This window comes from Stegodyphus dumicola, chromosome 2 (assembly GCF_044657685.1).
Source record: "Stegodyphus dumicola isolate Sdum_Otavi_A_Nest chromosome 2, ASM4465768v1".
Classification (NCBI taxonomy): Eukaryota; Metazoa; Arthropoda; class Arachnida; order Araneae; family Eresidae; genus Stegodyphus; species Stegodyphus dumicola.
In genome coordinates this window covers 114,990,348-115,016,777 of record NC_140769.1, presented here as the reverse complement: position 1 = coordinate 115,016,777, position 26,430 = coordinate 114,990,348, and the positions used below count along the sequence as shown (strand labels likewise).

The window sequence follows — 26,430 nt, the reverse complement described above, 5'->3', positions numbered from 1 at the left end:
TTATTATAAGCTAAATTTTAGTTTTATTAAATGCATGAGCTTTCATTATTTTTTTTCGCCTTGTGCGACGATGTACAAGTGTACATCTTTCATTATTTAAACCTAGCAAATGCCTAAATGGTTATAATTTTCAGTGTACTGGTAAAACCTCTTAGTAGATGAGGCCAGAAATGAAGATACGATCCAAGATCCAAGAAAGGTTCAATTTCAACAATTGGGTTATTGGAAACCTCATTTAGTTTTAATATAATAAAATATATTAATTCTTTAAGCTTACGGGAAATTCAACATTATGAAATATAGCTTGGGATGTTGTTTAACGAAAACATAAATTTATGCTTTTAAACTTTCCATAAATGTTACCAGTTTGAAATCCGAAAAATTAAGATTAATCATTCTTCTGAAAAACCGTTTTTCGATCATTCCTCTGAAAACTCTTTCTGGGAAAATAAATAAATAAATGCTTTTGTATTCCTACATAAGCAATTGTGTATATGGAAAGACATAAAAATCTACAATAGCCTAAAAGCTGATTGTAGATTAAATCCCATACTGAAAAGAATCCTGATTGTATTATACAGAGTGTTTAAATACGATTGTATGATTAAATAACTCTGGAAAACAGCTGAGGAAACAAATCAAATAAAGCATGCTTTCATATTATGACAATTATTTGGCCCGTAATACCTTTTTATAAAAGTAAATGAAACTGAACTTTTACCGGACCCCACAAAACAAAATTATGAAAAAGAAAGATGTACCAGTCCGCATTTTATACTCGATTTTCTCAAAAACCCTTGTTCATTACATCAAAAATACCTTAGATATCATTAAGTAAATATTTTGGGTACCATATGGAAATATTTTTCAAGAAGGTTAAGTAATTACTTTTACGAATGCAAATTTCAGACAGAAAAAGTTTACATATAACAAATTTAAATATTCACTTTAAATGTCTTTGACAAAATGTTAATACTAGAAATGTTTAAATAATACAATACGCTTTTCATATGGCTTCTGAAAGCGATGTATTTCGCCATTTGTTGTGGAGACGTTAGGTATTGTTTGAAAGCATGAGAGTTGAAAAATGAGCAGTGACCTCGTCGGGACTCGAGCCACGGACATCTCGAATACGCGTCGAGTTTGCTGATCACTACACTACAAACGCATTCTAAGAAGACGGGAGAAATATACATACTCCCCCCTTGTAAAGAGCGACTAGAGATTTAGGGGACCCAATCGCTAAATCCTGGGTGTGAAGAATCATCATGCTCCGCAATTTTAGTTCAGGCGCCATTGTAGAGACATTATGTATTTTTTGAAAGCAGGAGAGTTGAAAAAGGAGAAATGCCCTCGCCGGGACTCGAACCACGGACCTCTCGAATACGTGTCGAGTGTGCTAACCACTACACTTCGAAGGCATGCTAAGAAAGCGGGAGAAATACCTTATAAGGTTTTCAATAAGAAAAGGTATTAAAATTTCATTGAGGGCAATATTGCAGGCTTCATAAAATTTTTATTATCTTTAATAGGATAAGGAACTACTTATTAATCGGAACTTTCTCTGTAGATGGATCATACAAATTTAAATTGTGCATATAGGGTGTCCCAAAATAACGTTTACACTCTTTAACGTTAACAGCATGAATACCAATAATAGTCCATTTTACACAATGCTCCACCTTCAGCGATGTAGATGAGCCTAGCTCATATTATATCTTATCCGTGGCCCTGTGGTTCCTCAAGCTTCAGCCGTTGTTACTCTTTTGTTGCTGTATCATCTATTCTTCATACCACATGCAGTTCATTCTTAAGATTCTTACGTTTAAAAATTAATTTCCAATAATTATATAATCCAATAATTTATAATCTCCGTCGTCAAACATATGAAGTATGTTGTTTTCAAAACAGCTTAAAAACACGTTTCAAAACAGTGCGGATGGGATGTGTGAAATGTAAGTTTATTATAATAAATACGTTTACTAAACATTTATTCTTGTCCCTATGCTGTCATTGAAAGATTTAAAAAAATGATAGAAGCTAACAAATTAGCATAATTGAGATTCCAACCCATGCTCAGAGAAGTGGATTGCGAGTGATAAAATTGTCAAGTAATTTCATAAATATCACACGTCACTACGATGGAGTATCAAAGTATATCCTACAGCATGTCTGCACTTCGCATATATTCTATGTTTTCCGATTACCCTTGTTGTTGTTGCTGTCTTAACCATGTATTCCTTGGAAGAATGTTTGCTAGAGTCTCAAGGAGGTTTGCCTTCTATTTTCACCTCAGTTTGGGGGGACAGCACCCCGAAGGATTGTCCGAGGGTCTCTCACCCCTCTCCCCTTCCACCAAGCCACACGAGCGGACTTTCTGCTCCCCATACATTTAGAATGTCCTCATGCAGCAAAGACACTATACATATACAAATATCCATATCATCTCCGGGATTCGAAGCTGGGCCCTTCGGTAGCGCTATAGGCTACTCTAACCACTGTACCGTCTGGACGGCTCCGATTACCCTTTAAAATTTATTTACATTGATTGCTTGAAATGAAATGTGCCTTTTAGTGTACATGGAACTAAAAACAGCAGAATGCCTAAATATGCTCATACATACTGAACGTAGACTTTGCAAATTGGGCAACAAAATATATCGGATCTGATGATTCTTGGCATTTACTCTGGCATCAACATTTAAAAAAAAAAAAAAAAAAAAAAAAAAGAGTAAACATTACTTTGAGACACTAGCTTTTTACTGAAAGATGTCAAAATATCACAATATTGTGACCAAAATAAATTTAGTCTTGAAACATAACTTATGATTGATTTCTTAAAACGGAATCATAGATTCTACAATAAATTATTCGAGAAATATTTAGTCATACCGTCTGTTTGAGGCCTACGAGCGGCTGAGCGGTAAAGTCGCTGAATACTGGTAGTTCGGTCTGAGGTTTGAATTTCGCGAATGGGCTGGCTGCATGGACGTTTTCGTGGTTTTCATTAAGTGTAATGTGTATACAAGCCAATTTCCCTTAGAAAGTTCTTTAAAAAGGCATCCCTCTCCTTAAGCAGCTAGCCATCGAGGCTTTGCCGAAATCACATAAAGCCAAAACCAATCTCTTTGAAACAGCAGTGTTGTTAAACAGCATAGAGTAATAATTTCACTACTGAATAAAGAATGAAAGTATTATTACTCTATATTAATAATATATACTAGAAGTATTATAGAAAAGTACATACGAGGTATTAATTTTGATTGACTAACGGCGAAAACGACCATTGGCAATACTGGAGAATAATGGAGAACATGGAAAATGGAAAATTTAACATTAGTCATGGATAACGGTCATGACAGTAAATTTGCTAACCGAAAGCTACCGCAATGTTGTTATTACAACTAAATAAATTAGAACTTAATATTAAAATGCCATTTCAAATAAAAATTCCAAAAAGAGTGTTCTACGTTTTATGTTTCAGCAAGGTATATTGGCTTCATCAGAAGCATTTTCTATATTTATACCTTCAAATTGAGTTACTATAAAATCTAATAAAAATTTTAAATTAAAGGAATATGAATAAGTAATCAAGCGAAACAATCCATGTGTTTCGAGAAATTAAGGTATTACGAGTACATCCCCCCCTACAAAAGAAAAAAAAATTCTTTAAATTTAAGAGACTGTACGTGTTATTAGTCTTATCTTGCATGTTTTACTCATCGATAAAGTACCTTAAGTATGCATTTCCCTGTTTCGAAATGTCATTTGGGCAAAATATTGTATAAACATCTGCTGGCCTTCAGATCGTGCATCCACTGAAAGCGATCGCTTTGAATTTATTCCCAGTTTCAAACTCACGTTTCATCTAAACCAACTGAAATTATTTGGAGACATGAAAGTTATTGATGTGCTTGAAACGTTATTAACTGAAATATATTTTTTGGGTCTTATTATGTTAATTATATTCTTACACATTTTTTAAAAACTTTTTTCCTAGGCTTCACTAAGATTAAAAAGAGGCAACATGGAAAAAATACCTTTCTCTAAAAATTATTAAAAAAAATAATGATCTAAAGATACAGTGTTTGCAAAATTTATACGATAATATTTGTTGATACTTATCCATGCTAAAAAATTCATAATCTATCTTAGCAATTTATTTGCAATTAAAATTTGCAATAATACAACACTTGTAAAAACGAAGGCACATGGAAACATTGTTGATCACTCATTTAAAGTTCCTCGTCTCCATTAACTTAAGTATGAGATAGAGTAATACAAATTTAAATATTTGATGTTTTTGTCACTTCTATGTTTAGTCAAAATTACCGTCACCTGTTTTAAAAATACTTGTGAAAATTAAAAACATACTTTATTTTCCCAAAAGGCACAAGTAGAATGTGAGTGGAACACCAGTATTTAACCATTGGGGGGGGGGGTCATATAAGTATAGTCCTGTCTCGCTAAGCCGGACGCTTTGATAGATAAGCACATTCGTCAGGAATAGCACAGCCAATCGGTTATTCAGTCTTCTCATCACCGAGAACGTTTCCCAGAGTGCACCATATGGAATAACAGAATTACAATTGCGAAAAAAGGAAGTTTTTTCTCAGTTTTGATGGAGAACACAATGAAAGACGGATTCGAAGGTGTTGTATCCCTCTTCCCTACCCCAGCCGCTCGAGATGATTTGGATCGTCAATATTTTAAGTGCACTCATACCGAAAAGAAACTAGGTACTTATCCAAGCCTTCTGCGAGATTTAAATCTGGATTTGAGGGTATGATAGCCGGCTCCTCTGTCACCATAGCAACACCATGGAAATTATTATTATAGATTTCTTGGATCTTAGGTGATAAAGCTAGCAAATTCCATAGTATAATTTTCTTACATTAATGCTGGGTTATCTCGTAAATTAAAATTTTTGTATTTCTTCACCATTACATTTATATTCACATTCGAACTTGGTTTCCTACTTTTTACATTATCTATGAGATGTTGTTATTCTTTTTTTCTAGTACTTTTAAGAAATATTTCAATTGCACTTTTTTAAATTTTGAAACAATATGCACAAATAAATTTATTAGCCCAAAGGGGCGTTAACCCGGAAGGGCTAATAGCCTCGAAACGGCATTTTGCGTCGAATCACTGAAAGCGTTGAATCACTTTTCAGATTGTTGCCACCAAATATTATCGCCTTGTATTGTAGTTAAAAGAATGAAATAATGAAGAATCTGCATGAATGTATGTTTGTTTTTCGCACTGTGAAAAACAAGGGTACCTAGAGCCAACAAATTGTGAATAACGAAGTCGTCCACCGAACATGGGTATATCTGAAAGACCGAATTTTGAATTTTTTTTATTATCTACTTCATATTTGCAAAACCTTAAATGATTTTTTGATTAAAAACTCAACGATTTCAAAACTGGCAATGGCCATTCTGTACGGAATAAAACATTTTTATATCTAGCACGCGAGACTGTCTGTCGAAAATTCTAAAAGATATCCTTTTTTTAAATCTAATTCAATCTCCTATTTTTTCATTATTTTGTCTTTTGTTGTAAGAAAATTTGCCTTTCCTGCATCAGACATTGTCTTATGTATTTCTTCTTATACATATATATTTCTTTTCTTAGACAAAATCAAAAATTTAGGAAGCGTAGATCAGCAATATTTTGCAAGGTAGATTTCCGGGATTTATAAATATGGTTAGAATAGCGATCTTACAATATTGCACTGCACTTATTTTTTGCTTCACCGTTTTGTATTCTCACTTCTGAGAGTTATTTCAGTACGTATCATTCATTCAGAAACTTATTCAGACAGTTTATTCAAAACCCCAAGAGCGTGTTTAGTCGCTGTCTTAGCGTTATGCAACAGCAGTCATAGATGTTTTACTTTTTTACTGTGAAGTTTCGGATATTTAACTAACTAATGGTAAACTTACCGTTACATTTCATAAAACAAATCACTACTCTTTTATCGTTTGTTATATACTCTCATTCTAATGTTAAAAAGTTAATGTTATAATGTTATATGATAAATATAAAACGGGTTATTTTTTCTTAGTGTCATATTTAAAAAAATCTGATGTGGACACCACATGACTTCCTTGTACGACCTATAAAATTGTACACATTTTCGCTGCATTTCATTTAAACTTTTTTATTTCCTCGAATTTCATTATAGATATACTTCTTGTTCAATTAATTCAGTTCTCATTTCGCGGAAAGGCAAAAATAGATAAAAATTCAAAACATCTTCATTAAAAATTGAAAAATATAGAAAAGCATAAAACACAAAATACAGTTAAAACATTTAAAAATTTTCTTTTACAATTAAAATTAGATTTTCTACGCAAAAAAATCACTTCGGCAAGCGGGCAAGAAATCAGATTTTTCGGTGCACAAAAGTGAACGTTTTCTTTTGGTTCTACTCGCAAAAAACACTGAAGATGCAGAAACTGACTTAATTCACTATTCTCCTAAGTTTCAAATATAAACAAATATGGCTGCTCTATTAGGCCTAGTAGCACTTAAACAACTTTTAAATTGTTGATAATTCTATAACTATTGCATGCAGATTAATTAAAGGCATGTAAACCTTAACCGGAACATAAGAACAATAATTCAATTAATTTAAAAAAAATCACAATTTACGAACATGTAAGAATGACTAAGCTCACCGAGGCGAGTAACAGAGGGGGGGGTGTATATATTTATGTACTTTGGGGTGCGGCCGATTTGAACCAAAAAGGGAGATCCACATTTACATGTTATAGCAATCTTACATGCAAAATTTCAACTTTCTGAGGCTACTCGTTTTTACGTACATACAGACATCACCAAAAAAAATCTTTTCTGAATTCATTTTATAATACTTTTTGGGGAAAAGAGACCTTTATTTTATCCTTACGTACATTTGTCAAGCAAAAGCATAGCTAAATTGCATTCGATACCGGTCAAAATGGATATTTTCGTTGAAATATGATATCCGAAATATTTCGTGATTACAATACTTGCTTTACTTTGCACAAGGATGTAAAAACATTGTGCTTAAATGTGTATACAAACGCACTGAGTTACAGACATTGTATGCACTAAAATAGAAGAACTACATTGTTAGCTCTTATGTAATAGGTGTATTTTATTTTGAAGCTGATCCTGCTATATATTACTAGAATACAAATCTTGAACAACAGTTAGTAATATTAAGGGAAATTTTAACTTGCTAAACTCTTAAACGAAGTCTATCAAATGTTTGCTTAATATTATATTTCATAAAACTGTATTTAAAGTTATATAAAAAAGCATTGAGTTATTGGAAGGGTTTGTATTATATTAACGCATTCTTCGGTGCATTAATTGAATATTTTTCTAACTGAAAATATTCTTTTTAGGTTGAGCTTGTTTGTAACTCAAACCCCAAATCTTACTTTGGGAACTTATCGTGCCTGGACGGTATAGTGGTTAACAAAGGCTAAATTTCTTCTCTTCAGCTATTTTCAATCACAATTATGATAGAATTATGAAGCTAGCACTCGAGTGTTTTGCCTAAATAAAATAATCCATTCGAAACGATCAGGAACTCGCATCATAATTTCCAAAAAAGAGTTTCGAGTTCCAAAGTTCGATGAAGTAGCAAATTATGCGGGTAAATAATTAAAACGTTAGTATGAGGTAAATAATTCAAACAGCTTCCTTTATGAGTGTATTTGAAAACCGAATAGTCTTAACATCCATACCAACTTTGCACGCGCTAATAAGGATAAAAAGGACATTAGACTTACCATACTGTAGTCTGACTAATACTGGAAAAGCTGTTGTTTAAGTAGTAATAGCTGAATCGCGTTCGAAGGGATTTATTCGCGCACTTTCGATAAATCGATTCTATAGTCAAAGCTTAACTTTGCAATAATTTCGCTCTAGAAGCTAATCGTTATTGTTCATCTCAAAGTTTATTTTCCAAGCTGATGTTAATCATCGATAATGTTTCTAGGTACGCCCCTAGAATATGGGATTTTAGCACAAGAATAAAGCTGTTTTTTGCCTCCAAAAGCCACCTGCCTGCTTCAACCAACTGTTCGAGAGATGATCAATAAATTAAAGTCTATTAAGCCAGGCATTTTTGTTTTCAGAACACTGAACGATTTTTGGGTGGACACTCTTCTACTATAGCAGTTGGAAAGGATTTGAATTCTTCACATGCAATTCGAATTCTACAGTTAATACAGGTTCCGATCCCATCTTTAAATAGATAAAACTGTTAAGCTGTAGAGATATTAGGTATTTTTTGAAAGCAGGCAAGATGAAAAATTAGCAAACGTCTTCGCCGGGAATCGAACCACGGACCTCTGGAATATCGGCCCAGCGTGCAGAACCACTACATCCCGAAGGAAGGCGGGAGAAATACCTTATAAAGCAAAGAGAATTAAATTTGAAAATCGATGCATACCATGTTATAGAATCTCAGAATTTCTATGATTAAGCACAAGGCTCAGTGGCTTTCCAAAATTTCAAAATCTCTCTTGTATTTTCTTGAAAAAATTGAAAAGTTTGGCATTAAGCTAGTAGAGTGTCAAAATTAAGGATTAAATCTAAATAAAACTGAGTTAAAAACCTTTGAAGTCGTAGATTCGGGCGAATATTGATTCACCAACCAGAAATGGAATAAAATATTCTGCCTCCTAGGAGCTTTTAAGAAGATAAAGCAATATTAATCTTTCAAGATTTCAAAGTTTTATCTAGCTTCTAAAGACTCAACACTAAAGAACTAGAACGAGGACTATGTTTCCTACATATGTGTTAGTTAAACTTTGTATTACGTTTACCGTTCATAAATTTAAATTCGGTTCATAGTAAAGGTCCCCTTCTTTTTTCAAGCGAAACTGAATCGTCCGGTGCGATCTTATTGATTTAAATATTAAGTCTATATAAAAATTTGTCTTCATATGTTTCGTCTTGAGATTTGTTGTTAGTATGAAAAAGATTTGCTTAAAGGTACTGCTATATTCAGTTTTCACATTTTAGTGGAAATTTAGTTTTAAGTGGAAACTTTTTCCTGAAAGATCTTTGCTCTAAGCCTTTTATCAATATCAAAAGCAATCATAAGCTTATTTAGAAATAAATTACGTTTAACTTTCAGATAAAAATATATTTATTTCCGTTGCAGTATTTCTTTCTGATTCCCAAAATCAGCACTTTTTCTTAAATTATTAAATTTGCTTCATTATCTTCGCTTATATAACAGCAAATCGAGGAATAAACTAAATGGCATTATTTTACAGAATGATATTTCATATTATACTCTTCTGGCCTCTGTTAAATTGCCTCTGGCCTTGTCAAAATTAAACAACACACACTTCATATTATAAACTGTATATATCAGTTTTCTAGCTGTGTATATAATAAGAAAAGTGAAAATTCTTTTGAAAATTATTACTACAGAACAAAAGATAGAAAAGAAAGTAAAACTGTCTCTCACTAATGATTTTTCTAAGGAAACAGATTTCAAGTAACTGTGGTTAAATTCGCTAACCACAACAACTAGTTACTTGGCAGCTGCTTTCTTAGATGCAAGGTCATTCTTGCATTTTTCTGTTTTAAAGAAATCTGTATAAAGCATTATGCACTTCGAAAGCAAAGATACGGTTATTTATTAACCTGTTTCTCTGGTTGATCTTATCGTGTTATAACGAAAGAAATATTAGCTTAATTATCTGTTTGATATTTTGTTGTACAAAAGAAATATGGAAAGCTAATTTGTGAACCGAAGTCGTTTGTAATGATGTTTTGGATTTTTCCGAAGCGCCTATTTACTTTTGGTCTTTCACAACACGATTTTCAGTTAATGCCTACTTGAAATTCATAATTAATCAGGTTTTATTCCCAAAGCTGAAAATTTTCACTTGACCTTTTCAGAACTTAAGCAACTTTTTATGACTTTTAGGAAGAAATCCTAAAATTGAATTCTTGCACATATTTAAAGTAAGCTTAAGTTTTCAAAACTTAAACTGCGTAGATGAAAGAGAATCTTCTGCAACAACAGTTCAGTAATGACGATAGTTCATTTCAATCCAAAAGTTATCGGACCTTGATGATCGGCAGATTCTCTAGGCTTTCAGCCTACGTTTCTTTTCATTTTTAAACATTGTAAGATCTAACCTTCTTAGCTATCATAAAGTGATCTTACGAGGAAACCTGGCGATTTCTCGTACAGGCGTAGATAATACCAGCACGAAGAAGGGGAAAACAAACCCTTTATTATTCGTCAAACTCTTAACACAAATGCACATACTTCGTGCTCACATAACATCAACAACTTGCGGTGGTAACTTCAGAATAGTGTAACAATAAATTCAAAGATAAGTAGTAGTGCTGGACTAACAATTTTGTTTAAAGCTAACTATGCTGACTCAACAACGCCATGCCTGGGTATGAGTCCATCCGAAGACTTTCCGAGTTCTCTTAAAGCAGTCATGGATACATGCGGAGTATAACTTGTGGAGGTATCCTATCGGAAAAAAATTAATTTCCGGAAACCTAAGAAACTATTGAATCAAAATTGTTCTGACCATGTGTGTGTAGCGATCTGCATTAACATTTGTGGCGTTTCCTCTAATCTCTTGGAAAAATTATGATGCAGTAATGTCGGGCGATGAAAATGCACACCGTACCGTAACTTTCTGGTTATGTAATGGCTTTTTACGCAACTTACCATTGTTCTCCATCGACTCAGTCAACATTCTTATAAAACGCTTTTACGCAGAAGCAGGCTATCCAACGGACAACTGCTCAATATTTAACAAATGGCGTTAAAAGTCAAATAATAATCCAAAGCCACCACGCCTCTTCGTTGAGTCGAAAATAAACTATTGGACTTTTAAAATTTCCAGCTTCACTGGCGGACCTTGTATAAACAGGAATTTTTAAAATAAATTTTATTTATTGAATTCAATAAACGACTTACACGCTGTAATTTACCTAGTCACCTACCACTACGGTACACTTGTTCTAGATTTCAAGAAGTTTCTTAATTCGAGAAGAATAAAATTGACTGCTTGTTGATTATTCTTGCGCAGCATCAGCAACCCTGCTCATTAGAATTAATTTCTTCCCTCCTAAAGATTCTTAATTTATGATAACTTTTAAGTAATGTTTTAATGTTTTTATATTATCCAACCTTATTTTAAGTTTCTTAGCGATTTCTCTGATGGTGATTCTCCGATCAATGTGATTAAATCAACGGCAGTCGAATTCAGTTCAGGTTCTCGACCGAGAGCTTGTGCTTCATTTTCAACTTTCACCTAGCCTACTTTAAAAGATTTGCATTAATCACGTATTTTAGACTGAGACAAATACTCAGCTCCTAATTGATGTTTATGTTTCGAGTAAACCTGAGATGGAATGACACTTTCGTTAGTAAAATTCACTGGTAGATTGCCTGAACAACACTGTTGTGAAGCTTTGTACTTCAACATGTTGAATACAACTAACAGGGTTCATAGAAAAAGATATTAGTACTATTTTGACAAGTCTAAATATATCCGTGTTTGCCCAATGAATCATGATTACCTCGAGCTGTTTACAAAAACGGAGCCTGAGGATACTTTATTTTTGAACATTCTTCGTATGTTTTCTGTTGCTTTTGCTAAATCATTCATTTTATAATTCATTTTCAAAATCCTTCATTTTACGGTGATGTAGTCTTTCTTATAATTATTATACTAATTATGGCTTTTAATTGCATGATTAACTATGATATTAGCCACTAAAGACCTCAGGGTTAAAAGGAAAATTTTCATGATAAAAGGCTTGGCTATTTTTTTCTATTGGCCTGTCATGCCTTGTTCTAGATTTTAGGCGCACACCAGTGGCAAAGTGAATAAGCCGCCCAACCGGTATAGTGGTTAGCGTCGCTGACTGCCACACCAAAGGACCCGGGTTCGAATCCCGGAGAAGGCATGGATGTTTGTAAATGTATAGTGTCGGTGCGGAATGGCGGCACTCCAAATATGCGGCTAGCCAAAAGTCCCTTCGTGTGGAACGTAATCAGTACACCCTTGCAACGAGGAATTTCGTGAGCCTGGGCTGACTACGTCAGACAAGTGAGCAACAACACCAACGACAGAGTGAATAAGAACACTGTTAGTTCGATTCAGGTTCAAATTGCGGCAAACGCAACTGCTGACTGCGTGGGCATATTCCTGATCCCCCCCCCTCCATGTGTAACAGTCGCTGAACACTGGTAATTTGGCTGATAGTTTGGCCTGAGTCGATTCCAGACAAATGGGCTGGCTGGATGGGCTTTACAATAGCTGTCTCCATGTGCAACATGAAAACGTCTTTCGCGAAGGCATCCCATCTTTGTAATCCCATCATCATCCAATTAAAGTAAAGTAAAAAGAAACTGATTTTTAAATTATTATTGACTCAGTCATTCATTTAAAAGTCTAAATGTCCCACAAATTATAAGCAAATAACTAGGCGTTTTTTTAAAGCTAGTTTTCACATAAGCAGTTTTGAAGTCAACCTAGCTTTTCCGATTGTTTAAAATCCTCTGGATTGGGTTTTTACGGTAGAAATTTAAATATTAGTTAGTCACAGTTTAAATCTCTATTAAACAGTTTAGATCTCATTAGTCTGATCACTTTGCTAGAATTATAATTATACTCAAATGCAATCGTATTTTTCTCCGTGGCATTTTATTTCATCTTTCATTTTTATACTCTTGGTAAAAGTCGAGTGGTAAAAATAGAAAGAGGGGGACTGAAAAATAGGAAAGCAAACGGGAAACAGCAAATTTTTAGCAAATTTAAAAATACTCTTAACTATTATCATTTATCAGTAGAAATGTTATGAACGCTCATTCTTTAAAGCACTGTTTAGTGCTGTGTTCAGATATCGTCATTACTGATTTGGACGGCAAGTATAGCAACTAGGACCATTAATTCGATAGAATGCAGTGGCATTTGGTTACTATATAATATAAAACTTTAATCAATGAATTTTCTACAACTATAAATATAAACTACAACAGCAAATCAATAAATGCTAATGTAATGGTACTTATCACTAAATGTTACTATCGATAGTTTAATACGTAGGAAAGAATACACTATCACCTTCAGTTTACAATATGGTTACTTCTTACTGAAAATTCTCATTCTTTCTATTGTTGATAAATTTCTAATTATCAGTGGAGCAAATTATCCACATTTAGTATCTGCTTTCGTAACAGCAATATAAGATTAAAAACTCTCGTTTTCATTACACACATTTTGCATCTTCAGAGCAAACTGAGATAATATAAAAAAAATCTGATATGGACACCACATAACTTCCTTGTGCTGCCTATTAAATTATGCACATTTTTTGCTGCATTTTATTTAAACTTATTTTCACGAATTTCGTTAGAGATATATATCTCATTCAATTCAGTTCTCACTTCGCGGCAAAGAAAAAGTGCATAAAAGCTCAAAAATCTTCGTTAAAAATTGTATTATACAGAAAAACATACAACATCAAATAGAGTTTAAAAACTTTTAAAAAAGCAATATTTACAATTAAAATTAGTTTCAATTAATTGAAATTAGGTAGAAAAATGGGTTTTTCGGTGCACAAAGCTTTTTCTCCATTCGGCAAAAAGACACCGAATTTGGTGCAACAACTGACTTAATTCAAAGTTTCAAATGTATACAAATGGCAGCGTCATTTGGTTCAGTGGAACTTATACAACTTTTAAATTGCTGATTATTCCAAACTATTGCATGCAGATTAACTAAAGGAATGAAAACCTTAACTAGAACGTAAGAATTACAATATAATTTAATCACTTCCAAAGCAAAAAATCCACAATTTACCAACATATAAGAATAAAAATGCTTGGATCACAATGCCAGGTAACAGAGTGAGTATAAATATACATAGATTTATATATATTTGGTGCAGCCGATTGTAACCAAAAATAGAAGTGCACATGTGCATGTTATAGTACTCCCATATACAAAATTTCGATGTTCTGAAGATACTCGTTTTTCAGTTATGCGAGATATATACATACGTAAGTACGTACAGACGTCACGAAAAAAATCTCTTCTGAATCCATTTTAAAACCATTTCAGGTTTCGTTTTAGGAAAAAGAGTCCTTTATTCTGTCCATATGCACAGAATAAAATGTATCCATATGCACAGATAAAGTGTATCCATATGCACAGATAATTAATTATCCATATACACAGATATAACACAAAAACATCGTTTAGATGGAACCGAGAGTGATCAAATTCGATATTTTCGCTGAAATACGACACCCAAAATTTTTCGCGATTACCATACTTTCTTAACTTTGTACAAGGAAGTAAAAAAAATCTAATACTTCGCCGACAGCGCTTAAACCACAATAGAATAAATGCATTCTTTAAAATTCACTCTAGTATTTGCTTACCATAGCGACACTCTGGCGCTAGATTAACTTAACAGTATTAATAATTATATTACAGTTAACTTATATAATAATTATATAACGGAAACTAAGTTAACTGTTATATAATCCAATAATTATATAACAGTTAACTTATATATGTTGTTCGTATTAAAACTCAGAATGCACAAAATTTATATCATTTAAAGAATAGAATTATTTAATCGGTGCCACATGTTCTATTCAAATACTATAATAAAGCTAGAATGATGTATAAAAGAAATTAAGCAAACAAAACAAAAAAGAAACAGTTTTTCACAGACGATTGAGTATTTCTCATTTAATTAATTCAGTTCTCACTTCGCGAGAAGGCAAAAATACATAAAAACTCAAAATATCTATATTAAAAATTACGAAGTAAATCTTAAACACTTATTTCCTCGAAAAAATTCCAGAAAGAATTAAGCATGATTTAATTGGCAATAATAAATGAATGCGTTTTCTTTGTTGTTGCGAAGCTAAGTTTCTCAAGATTGGCAACAAATCCACTAGTCTCCTGTTTCAAATGTAAACATCAATGGCCGCCATTAAAAAAAGGCTTAGCGGCACTTAGACAACTTTAAAATTGTTGATAATTCTAAAAATATTGCATACAGATTTACTAAAGACATAAAAACCTTAACCGGAAGATAAAAACAACATGATACAATCATTTTTAAAGCAAAAAATGTACAATTTACAAACATATAAGAGTAAAGAAACTGAGATCACTAAGCCGGGTAACAGAGTGGATATATATACAAATATATTTATATACATTTGGTGCGGCCGATTGCAACCAAAATACGAGGTGCACATCTACATGTTATAGCAGTCCTATATAAAAAATTTCAACGTCCTGAGGCTACTCGTTTTTGAAGTACCGAGATACGTACGAACGCACGTACGTATATACGTTCGTACAGACGCCACGAAAAATTCTCTTCAGAATTAATTTTAAAGCAGTTTTATAATTTTTTTGAAGGAAAGGAGTATTTTATTTTCTTACGTACAGATATCACGCAAGAACATCGTTAAATTGCATTCGATAGCTGTCAAAATGGATATTTTCGTTGAAATATGCTGCGTGAAACTTTTCGCGATTACAATACTTCCTTTTTACTTCGTACAAGGGAGTAAAAATGGCCCTGAAAGTTTCGGATGCGAAAATGTCTAAAGCACGTATAGATTGCAAGAGTTTTATCAGTGCCACATTTTTTTCTGCTCATTGAATACTGAACACGAAGCATAATTGTGCAAGATGTAAAAATACTTGAATAATTTCAGATTTATATTTTTACTTTTGCAGAAACTTAAAAATTTTATTCAATTGCAAGTATTTATTAAAAAATGAATACGAAAAAAAAAGTCTTTGAAATTTCCGGATGTGAAAATTTCTAAAGTACCTATAGATTGCAAGAAATGTATCAGTGCCACTTTTTTATGCTAACTATGTATTAAACATGAAGCGTAATTGTGCAAGATATAATAACGTTTAAACAATTTCAGACCTAGATGTTTATTTTGCTTATTTTTGCAATAATTTAAATATTTTATTCAGTTGCGCATCTTTGTTAAAAGATAAATTAAGTAATCTTTCAGCTACAGTAAAATCTGTTTAAAATATTCAGACTAAAGTGTAGAAGTAAATTTAAGTATTTCCTTTTCAGTAACAACTAGTCCTAAACTCTTTTGACTATAAATGATCTCCGAGTATCTTTCCTCCAAGAAAGGACCGTATAAAAATGTGGCTAAAGGGAAATGAAGCTAACAGTAGTTATGTAGCTAACAATAATGAAAGAAATTGTAGGTAATGAAGAGTAGGTAAGGTAAAAGCGAAGAAAGAGTAGAAATGAAGCTAACAGTAGTTATGAGCACACTATATCAGTGTAAAAGTTATATTTCTTTTTTTCTGTGACTGCGGAAGCCCTTTGTTCTCGTTGTGCTCGAGACATGATATCTTACGTTCCTGAATTTTTCATTGTTGAAGTGGTAAGGTGTTCTTTGTTTCTTGTGGCCCACTTGTCATGATATTGGCCGTAAAAATTACTGTTATTCTTCTTGACGATATTTTTGAAAATACCGCATCTAGCCTAAATTATCATCAGGATGTAAGCAAGAATGAACCAATAACCTGCCGTGCAATATGATTTATGGATAAACAACCATCTTATCATCTCACGCTGACTGCTATCTATTGGCAGAGAGAATTTTGTTCCCATTTAGCAAAATATTTGAGGAAATCAGCGAATATAATCTCGATAATGCTTAAACGATCGCTGGAAATATTCGGTTTAGTGGAATAATTCCTGAATATTTTCCAGAAAGTAATGCATTTACTTTTTTTCACGATATATTCAGACAAGTATTAAATTAAGTAAATATATTATCTGGGAAGCATTAGATATTAAACAATTATAATTCTCCTTCGCATTTCGACTATTTCCTTGAATTCGATGAAGCAATAATCAAAATACTAATTTACAGCTTAATTCATACTTACTTATTCCATTCGCCGGTTGGTTTTTATGCTGAGTAGTAAATTCATTTTCAGTGTAGTTTTACTTCATTTGTTTGTACAGTCTAATGCTATGCAGCTTTACAAAAATTTACATTTTATAGAAATCTTTGTTAAACATTTCACTTTTTTTTCCGATGTTTTGTTTTCCGAAAATGAATTAAAGAAAATTCTTTACGAGTTTGATGAACTTTTCATTTAAGGAATTTTAAGCTTTGTCAAAATTTAAAATTTATATGTGGGAATTTGCGTCTAAATGCATGCCGTTTTATATAATACAAAGGGTTCCAAAAATGTGGCTGCAATCTCCATTTTTTTTAAAATTGTCCGATACACGTACATGCAATCATAAAATTAGACACAATAAGGTACAGAGTTTTTTGAAAACAATCTTCATCGGAGATGTTAAGTTTTTTAAATATACTTGTAAAATTTATTTTTTGCGTATTACCGGTGCAGGGAAAAAAGTCTAATCAAAATTTTCATTATACTTAAAGACAAAATAGTACACAATTTTTATGTGAAAATTCTTGGAGATAATATTAAAATTAATAGACACCTTGGATCAGATATATAGTTAATAAGGAAATTTTATTTCAAGTAATATAAAACCACTAATAGTAAAAACCAGTATCATTTGTTTCATAGCCTTTTCTTAAATCTAACGGAAATTTCTTATACGCTAGAAAATGATCTAAGTCAGTCATACCAATTTTGCATGTTAAAGTATGAATACTTCATATTTAATTCATTAAACTTAATGAGTGTCTTATTAATTGAGCAAGAAAAGAGAACATAGAGAAAAAATTTCTTTTTTACATAAGAATTTTTAAACTTTATAACTTTCTACTTTTCTACCCGAAATACTAGAGGTGTATTCATGAAATTTTCTTGTTGTAAGAAACTAACTGGAAGTACATGCTTAGAATCAACACCAGGAAATCCGAATTAAAAGTAAAAAAAATCCAGTACAAATGGAAAAAACAAAGTCTTGCACTTGTTTATGCCTCATCGTGAAGTATTTCGCTTTCAGCTTATGCAGTACTCGTCTTCTTCATTTAGCATAAACACAATAAAAGAATAAAACTTAGAAAATGAGATTTACGATTCTGCTTTTGACATGCTGTCGATAGTATTTATACTGTCGACTGCTTCAAGAAATGATGTACAGTAATTTGCTTAGAACGGAAACTGGAATTTCTAATACGGAAAAAGAAAAAGTGGGTCTCATTGGATATTTACCGGCTCAGGTATTTGAAATTTTCTCTCTCATTCCTTAAAGGCTTCCATTACACATATCATAAACAAACATCAATCTGGACATTGTCAGTGTAGCAATATTTGCCGGAAGGCAGATTCGGAACCATGCTTACTAGACTACTACCACGCAAATGAGAGCAAACTGCTGTTTGACGCCATTGTTTTAACTTATGATGCTCGGGAATGAGAATCTATCTTCAAAACGTCAGTAATGGGAACATAGGTTTACTGCTTATGCACTGAAAAATATTTGGAAAACGGGAAAATGGTAAATAAGCAGTTGTTTTGCACTAGAGATGAAACATTCGAAAAATCGAGTTCCTCCAATCCTCCAGCGTTTCTCGTCTTTCGAATCTTGACTTAAAACAAAAAAGTTTAATGTTTTAATTCAAAACTTTGGAAAGATTTCTATTGAGTCCATTTGAAGCGTTTTCAAAGAAAACGAACGCACGTTGATATTACAGTTTCAATAAATTCGGCTCACCAGCACTGAGTACTGGAGGCCTTGGATGCCACACTCTTAATTTTGTAAAGAGAATTTGGCATTTCATATTTAATGTTTATCAAATTCTTGAAGTAATCCTCTCTTTCTGCATTTGATTTAAAAAAATTCTGGAAAGGAAAGGAAAGTAAAATAACTAAACTGTTATTTAAAAACGTTTCGTCGAATTAGTTTGAAAAAAATCGATCTTAGTAGTAATCAATCTTAGTATTGTAGGGTATAATTAAGCACTTCATTTACTCATTTGTATCTTCTTAAATTTAGGTACGTACTTTAAATACTATTCTTAGTCCAAAGGGGCTTTGTCCCTGGGGATAAACACAAATAATCTAGAGAAGTTAAATGAAAATGTTTGTATTTTTCTACTTAAAATAACCTTAGTAATAATAAAAAATTAATTTTATTCAAATTTCGTTTTAAGTAATTGCTACAGTTTGTTCACTACAATGGACAGCATGCATATACGTACGTGCACACAATTATCTTCCCAACGATTTATGGTAATTGCATTTGAAATCATTTCCTGCCTTGTTTGCAGTGATTATTACCATCTTCTAAATGGTAAATCTACAACTGACATGCACATACACATCCCCCAAAATACCTTCATTTCGTCGATTGTGATTGAATTCATTTTGCTACGATTTTGTAACCTGTACCTATTGGATTCAAATGTTCTAGAAATTCCTTGCCAAACACAAAAATTTCCAGTGGTGTTTTGGCTTGATAAGCAGTCCATTTTGGGTTTCAATTCACTCTTTTCGGTAGATCTTTATCTACCCACTCTATAATTTTCTCAAACTGACATTTAAAATAAAATGTCTAAAATTACTAATTATGAATAAAAAATGGCAGTATAAGAAAATGTAAGCAATATCATATAATGTTTGCTATGAGAAATTGGAAACAGAACTCGGAAACAGAAGTAGTAGCCATTTTCTAAATAGCAATGCTTTACTTAGTGATGCTATGATCGACAGTTGAAAGTTCTAATAATATAGAATGAATAAACACAGGAATGGAATCTGTCAAAGCATTTACAGAAGAATAAACAAATTTAAACTTTTGTCTACTAGAGTGGACGTGATGCAACAAAGGGTTAAATAATTTGATAATTAACTATCCTTTTAATGCCTATTTCACTATTTGCTAATAAAAAACAAAACCTCATAACTGAAACTTTCACTATATTAACAGAGACTGTTAACAAATATTTGATTGTTGTGTGAATATAATTTAGTTTCTGTGTTTGTTTGGATTAAATACTGAAATGAATATTTAACCCGTTTGAACTGAGCTGAATTTGTTGAAACTTTTCATACATATCTACTCGCAATGGCAACGCATTAGTTCACAGAAAAGCTTTCAAAATTCTTAATAAAAGATTCTTTTTATATATTATTTAAGATTTCTCACATATCTTTGATTAACTATCAAACTAATTGTCACAAAATCGTTTTGCTTTGTTCAATTTTTTTGCAATTTTTAACCCAGAAAGGCTAATAGTCTCGAAACGCCATTTTGCGTCGAATAATTAAAAGCGTTGAATCACTTTCCAAATTGCTGCCATCAAATATTATAGCCTGTATTAGATTTAAAGCAATTAAATAATGAAGAATCTGCATGTGCGTGTGTATGTTTCTCGCAATGTGAAGAAACAACGGTACCTAGAGCCATCAAATTTTAAATAACGTAGTCTCGCACCCTAAGATGGGCACCTGGAAGCCCGAATTTTGAATATGTTTGATTATTTATTTCATATTTTTTTAAAATTTTAACGAATTTTGATTAAAACAAATTAAACGATTTCAAAGCAAGCATTGGCAACACTGTAAAACATCTTTATCTATATGCGTTTTTAAAATTTTTAGTCCAAAGATGAATTAACCCAAATGATTTTGAAACGGCTCTGTATGTGTATGTAAATGAAAATCTAAAATCTGAAAGCTCTCAAGTTTTTTAATTATATATGTATATATATATATATATATTTAATTTTTAACGTGATTGGTAATATTGAGGAAATTTTAAACGACATTTTTTTTTTCATATTAGAGACCCATGATTTTAAGTGATGAGCACAACGGATATCTAAACCAAACACTTGAAATGAACTGAATAGAAATTTACACCATCAGACAGATTGGAAGACATTGCAAAAATTATGATGTTACTCGTACTTCGTTGTGCGCTAATTAGAAGAATCAATTCCCAACGTTGAGGCACTGATTTTCTTTATTACTCTTCAGTGTTCTTTAATTAAAAAACTATAAAATAAAAATACATGTAAAAAACGTTTTAACTTATTAGCGAAAATTCAGAATTCAAAATATGTAGCCAATAAAACTTATCAAAACGGTTTTATGTTTAATGATGAGGTAACAAATTACATCTCTAAATTATAAAATATTTTTAATTTATATTTAAGCATTTTTAATTACAGCAAGGTTTTAAATGAGAAGAGTTAAATATATTTCTGTTTATGTATCATAAATATGCTAATTTCAGATAAAAAAAAAAAAAAAAAAAACTGTGAACAGATGGGAAAACAGTGAAAAATGTTAAAGTATGCAATGGATGCTCATTTGAAATTGAATAATTAGTAAGTAATTGAATGAGCTTTATATTTCTTAATGATATCAAATGAAAATATTCAGTGTATTTTAATAAATGCGGCACTTTTTCTCTACTACACTAACAATATATTTAACAAAAGCGCTCTATTTAAATTTTCTTGAAACCTTTCACATTCATCGAATGAGCTGAATACGAACGACGAAGTTTGGCTTTATTACCCACTATAATAGAGTTTATTCATTTAAAAAGTGAACTGACACAGTGAACTCTTCTTCAGAAGCAATAACATTCTAACAAGCGCACTAGCACCAAAAAGAAAATGTATTTGAAGCATAATTAGTTTTTTCCACAAATTTTCCCATTTTGTAAAGGCAAGTTTTGATCATTTTCCTGTAAACTGTTAAAGAATGAATAAAAGGAGCTCTATAGCGTTTAAAAATAACGTTTATAAAAATACAACTTATTAAAAAATATTCGAGGAATGTACGGTTAATGCAGCTATTGAATATATTTATTGAAAGAGACAGAAAAAGATTTATTGACTGTAGCTGAATGATGTTGCTCAATTTACGTGATAAATGCTTATTCAAAAAATGTCTGTTTTAACAAGCAACAAAAATCAACGTTCCCCATTTCGTATTCATGAGCTGTGAGGGAGGAAGATGTAGAATTATAAAAAGAAGTAAAGTTCTTTTATAACCTCTATTATTCTTAGAAAATAATAGTGGTATTTGAAAGATATAGTTATTGTGATAAACAGTAGTTTGTGAAATAAACTAGTTTTTTGAAAAAAATTATAAAACTGGATTTTCTTCAGTTTTATAACTATTACTTGGATTGATGTTGAAGAAGCGGATTAGTTTAGTTCAGTTGATCAGACTTCAGAATTTCATCGTCTGGTAGACGTGGTGTTATGAATAACGCTAACTTTTTTTAGCATTTCATGTGTCTCTCCATCTCAAAAGTGAAGTTCATTTTCTGATTTTCTGTGTCAAATTACATGATATTAAGAAATGAGATTAATTCTTATACATATATATATATATGTGTGTGTGTGTGTGTATATTAGTTATTAATGTCAATTATCCTCTAGGAAATTAAAAGTAAAAATTATGGGAATAGGAAATTATTAAAATTCGGAATTATCAAAACTTAATTCTGAATGAAACTGAGATTAAACTATGAAATTAAAATTTAGCGAAAAGTAATACGATGTACTTGAATTAAATAAATGAATGAAAATAATAATTACTTGAATGAAACTTGTACTTGAATGAAATATGTACTTGAATGAAAATAATAATTAGGAATATGATCGCATTTCATCTCTTGCTTATATTTGAATGAAATTCAATTTTAAAAGGGTAGAAATAAGATAACAAATATTATATTTTTAAATTAATTCATTCTCAGATATACGAAAGAAATTCTCCGACGCGAACTGACAAAAAAGAATATCAAGAAAAAACCCCAACCGCCGCGTTAAAAAAATACCAATTGTTAAAAAACTAAGTGAGTAAGGGATTTACACCAAAAATATATAAAAATTGATAAATTAAAAACTACTAAAAAGTACTTAATTATTTAAAAATTATAATACAGTTTTACAAATTTCTTAATGTTTAATCCGGCAAGGTTTTTTTTTTAAGTTGACAAATCGCGTCGGGGAATTTTTTTCAGATATTTGAGAAGTAATTAATTAAAAATATACTTATTAGCATATTTTGTCGCATTTTGAACTGAATTTCACTCAAATGCACGAAAGAGAAGAAACGCGAGCATTCCCCCCCCAAAAAAAAAAGTATTAATTCCCCTTGAAAAGTCGGCCTTTTTCCATGTAATCAACAATAATTAATTTATTTTTTGGTTTTATCTTTTTAAATTATTATTTTTAATTCAATTATTTTTTATTTTTATCTTTTATAATTATTATTTTAATTCAAATACATTTAATTACTTTACTTACTAAGTTTTAATTTCCATAGTTTAATCACAAGGAGTTAACTTTTAATAAGTTTCCTACTCCCATACTTTTTACTCTTCATGTCATAGAACATAATCGACATTAATAATCAAAATTTATATTTATAAACTCAGCTGCGATATCGTTGGATACTGTCTTTGAAAGTCCATTTTTAACGTTTTATTCAATGAATTAACTAAATATATATATATATATGTTATATGATCATATATCTATTTACATGACGTTGAGCACAAATGAAATTCACTGTGATACAAACGGAGTAAAATATCATAGAATGTATGTTTAACTAAGATCAGAAATTTCATTCCAGATGCTTTCTGTTAAAACTACGCTTTTGTTCATGCATAAAATGAGTGTTTTTGCTTTATTTTAAAACAACAACTCACAGTTTCCAGGTAAAATCCGCAATATATTTACTTCTAGTTTTTGATTATATCTCGCTAAATCTCATATTCAACAAAAGAAAAAATTCAAAATAATAAATTTAGAGATAGGGGAGGGGGAAAATTCACGAAAAAACAAAAAACAACTAAAAAAAAAAAAAAAAAATTTCTGATAGAAACGAAAGAGGAATTCGGTTCCATTAAGCAAACCGAAAGTAGATATAATCCAAGTAACTGATGGTAATCTATAAATCTACATTTTGATAAAAAAAAAAAAAAAAAGAACTAGATTTTATTGGAATGAACTGAATTCAGTCCTGGTTGTCCATTTAAATATGCCCTTCAGATCATTTTGGTTATATTTCTCTTTACGCTGTCAGTAAATTCCCGTATTCTTCTCTCAAGAATAATATTGTCTTTATGCTGTATTCGCTTAAAAAAACTGTTGACTTTCATGCTTCTAAATTTCACAGTTCACAAACTGTTTTACTGTTTTTAATAATTAACAAGCATTAATTCGTATAGTTACACGCATGATGGTAATATTCTCCCATTTAATAAGCATATGATTCCCGCAAGCAAGACATGACAGTTACGCAGATCTAGTTTTTGGACAGGTGAGATAAATTAAAAAGGATATTTTGGATACGAGCATCAACGCACTGTAGGATGTAACGTGAAGAAACTGATGTGCTTTCGCATCTGGTGTAGTATTGGAAGTACTTGATAGCAGTTTTGAAAGTACCTTCTTTAAACTGTGCGTTACAGAATCCTACTAATTCAAAACTAATCTTACTTTGCTTGCCTTTCTTCCTAATTTAAATTCCTGAAACTCAGCTATTTTTTCAAAATTTTGGAAACTAGTTAGTTAATTTTTGTCATGTTGTAAAATTCGCTATAAATTTGTAATCAATATTCCGTATCAAGAATTTTTCTATGAACTTATTTTTTCTTTGCTTTCTGACAATACTTTCAACATTATTGCCGAAATTCCTTTCAAAAGAAGAGAGAACATTTGTTTCTTAATTCCAATTTGATTAATATAATTTTACTTAAAACAGTTTCTTCCTTCTCTTCTTGACTTGTTAAAATTTTTTGACCGAAAGCGTTGACGTTTTCATAAAGTCAACGCTTTCGTCTCAATCAATGATAAATATTGTATATTAAATTGTACACTTTGCATCGGAATTTTTCCATCTGTTGCAATTTTATGGGTAATGAAAAGTAATTTAAGAAAATTAGAGGATTTTCCCAAAACATTTACTGATTGCGATGAAATAATATAATGCACATTATCATGCATTTCTAATTAAGGTTTCCATTATTTTTTGGAAAAAATTATAAAAATTTCTAAAAAACTTGTAAAAAATGTATAGTTTTTTTTTTTCATAAAATTTATATTGACATTTAACTGGTAGAGTATATTTTGTTCTAGTAACAGAGCTGGAAAAAATACGAAAATGTTTGTTTTTTGGGCAGAAATACGTATTTAAGTTCTCATAGCTATAACTGTTTTAGCATTCTTTTTTTAATAACGAAACAATATTTAAGTACAGTCGTTATTTCAACAGATTCTTTACTTCTACGTTGCCAAGAGCGCAAAGCAAATAAGATTAAAAAATGTTAAACATGATGTTCAGGTCTTCCGTTATACATATTATAAACTATTAAACAAATAAAAATATCTAACTTTTTTCTATAAAATGCTAATAAGTATAATTTATGCAAAAATAAATTACTAATATCAATTTAATTATATACCGTGAATATAATTTTTCACTTGCTTAAAAAAAATTTGAGAAACTATTCCTACCTGTTCCACGGGGGAAGTTATGTTGCCATTATGCAGTTCGTCGAGGGTCGGTCTGGGGAAGTGCGCGTGCAAAGAATGTACGTTTCTGTAGTGATCCAGCCGCGGCAAGGCCTCCTGTGTGTAATGTCGCAAACTTCGAACATTATGAGAATCATAAATGCTAGAATTCACGGACTTATCATTCGTATCAATAACACAAGTATTTAAATTTTGCTTCTCGACTTGCTGCTCGTCTGCTTTCGGACTTTCCTGAGAAAAAATCCGGCACTCACCGCAACTTTCTACGGGCTCCACATGAAAGCGCGATGACGTTTTCTGCATTTCTGTTGTCATTCTCCAGGGTAAACGAAGGTGAAAAATTTTTTTTCACTTTCCTCCTTATTTTTTCAATCTGAAATTAGATCAAGAAAAAAAAAATAATAATATCTTTAAATCGCCGCAACGACCGCTGAGCTAATCACGTCTGAAAGCAGACGAAGTTTAGCCATGTCGTTTATACTGCCTGGAGCACTATTTTATTCCGCTGGCAGCGACCTCTGGTGATAAACTCAGCCGCGCTCTCGCTTATCGTCTCTGAACAATTTTTACCTGGCTCGAAAGGAAAGCTTCGTAGATAAGCCGAACTGCAGGCTAAAAGCGTGACATTTCTTTCCCACTCCCCCAACTTTTCGTGTGCTTCTTATGAATTATTTACTTACTCTAAAATCATCTAACTATAAAGAGAAATATATTGCTATTGGTTTAACTTAGTTATATTTAACATTCTTATTACTTCACTGTTATTATTTATTAGCATGTTAGATAAAAAAAAATCATCATTTCTCTCATTTTGAGGGAAGGAGAGGGAATATTCGCATTAGGAAACAGCCACATTAGGCTCACATATATTCTTCGTCTGATGGATTTTTTTGAATTGTTCTTCATGG

General features: G+C 31.5%; 1 protein-coding gene across 1 annotated transcript in view; it reads right to left on the bottom strand.

Moving 5' to 3' along the window:
• The window catches only part of LOC118188530 (solute carrier family 12 member 2-like), a 325,874-nt gene extending 299,900 nt beyond the window's left edge, over positions 1-25,974 (bottom strand). Inside the window, exon 1 of the mRNA XM_085811044.1 lies at positions 25,505-25,974. Within this exon, the coding sequence (XP_085667170.1) occupies positions 25,505-25,837 (333 nt within the window). The 5' untranslated portion in view covers positions 25,838-25,974. The remainder of the gene's footprint in view (positions 1-25,504) is intronic.
• Between the last annotated feature and the right edge of the window lie 456 nt (positions 25,975-26,430).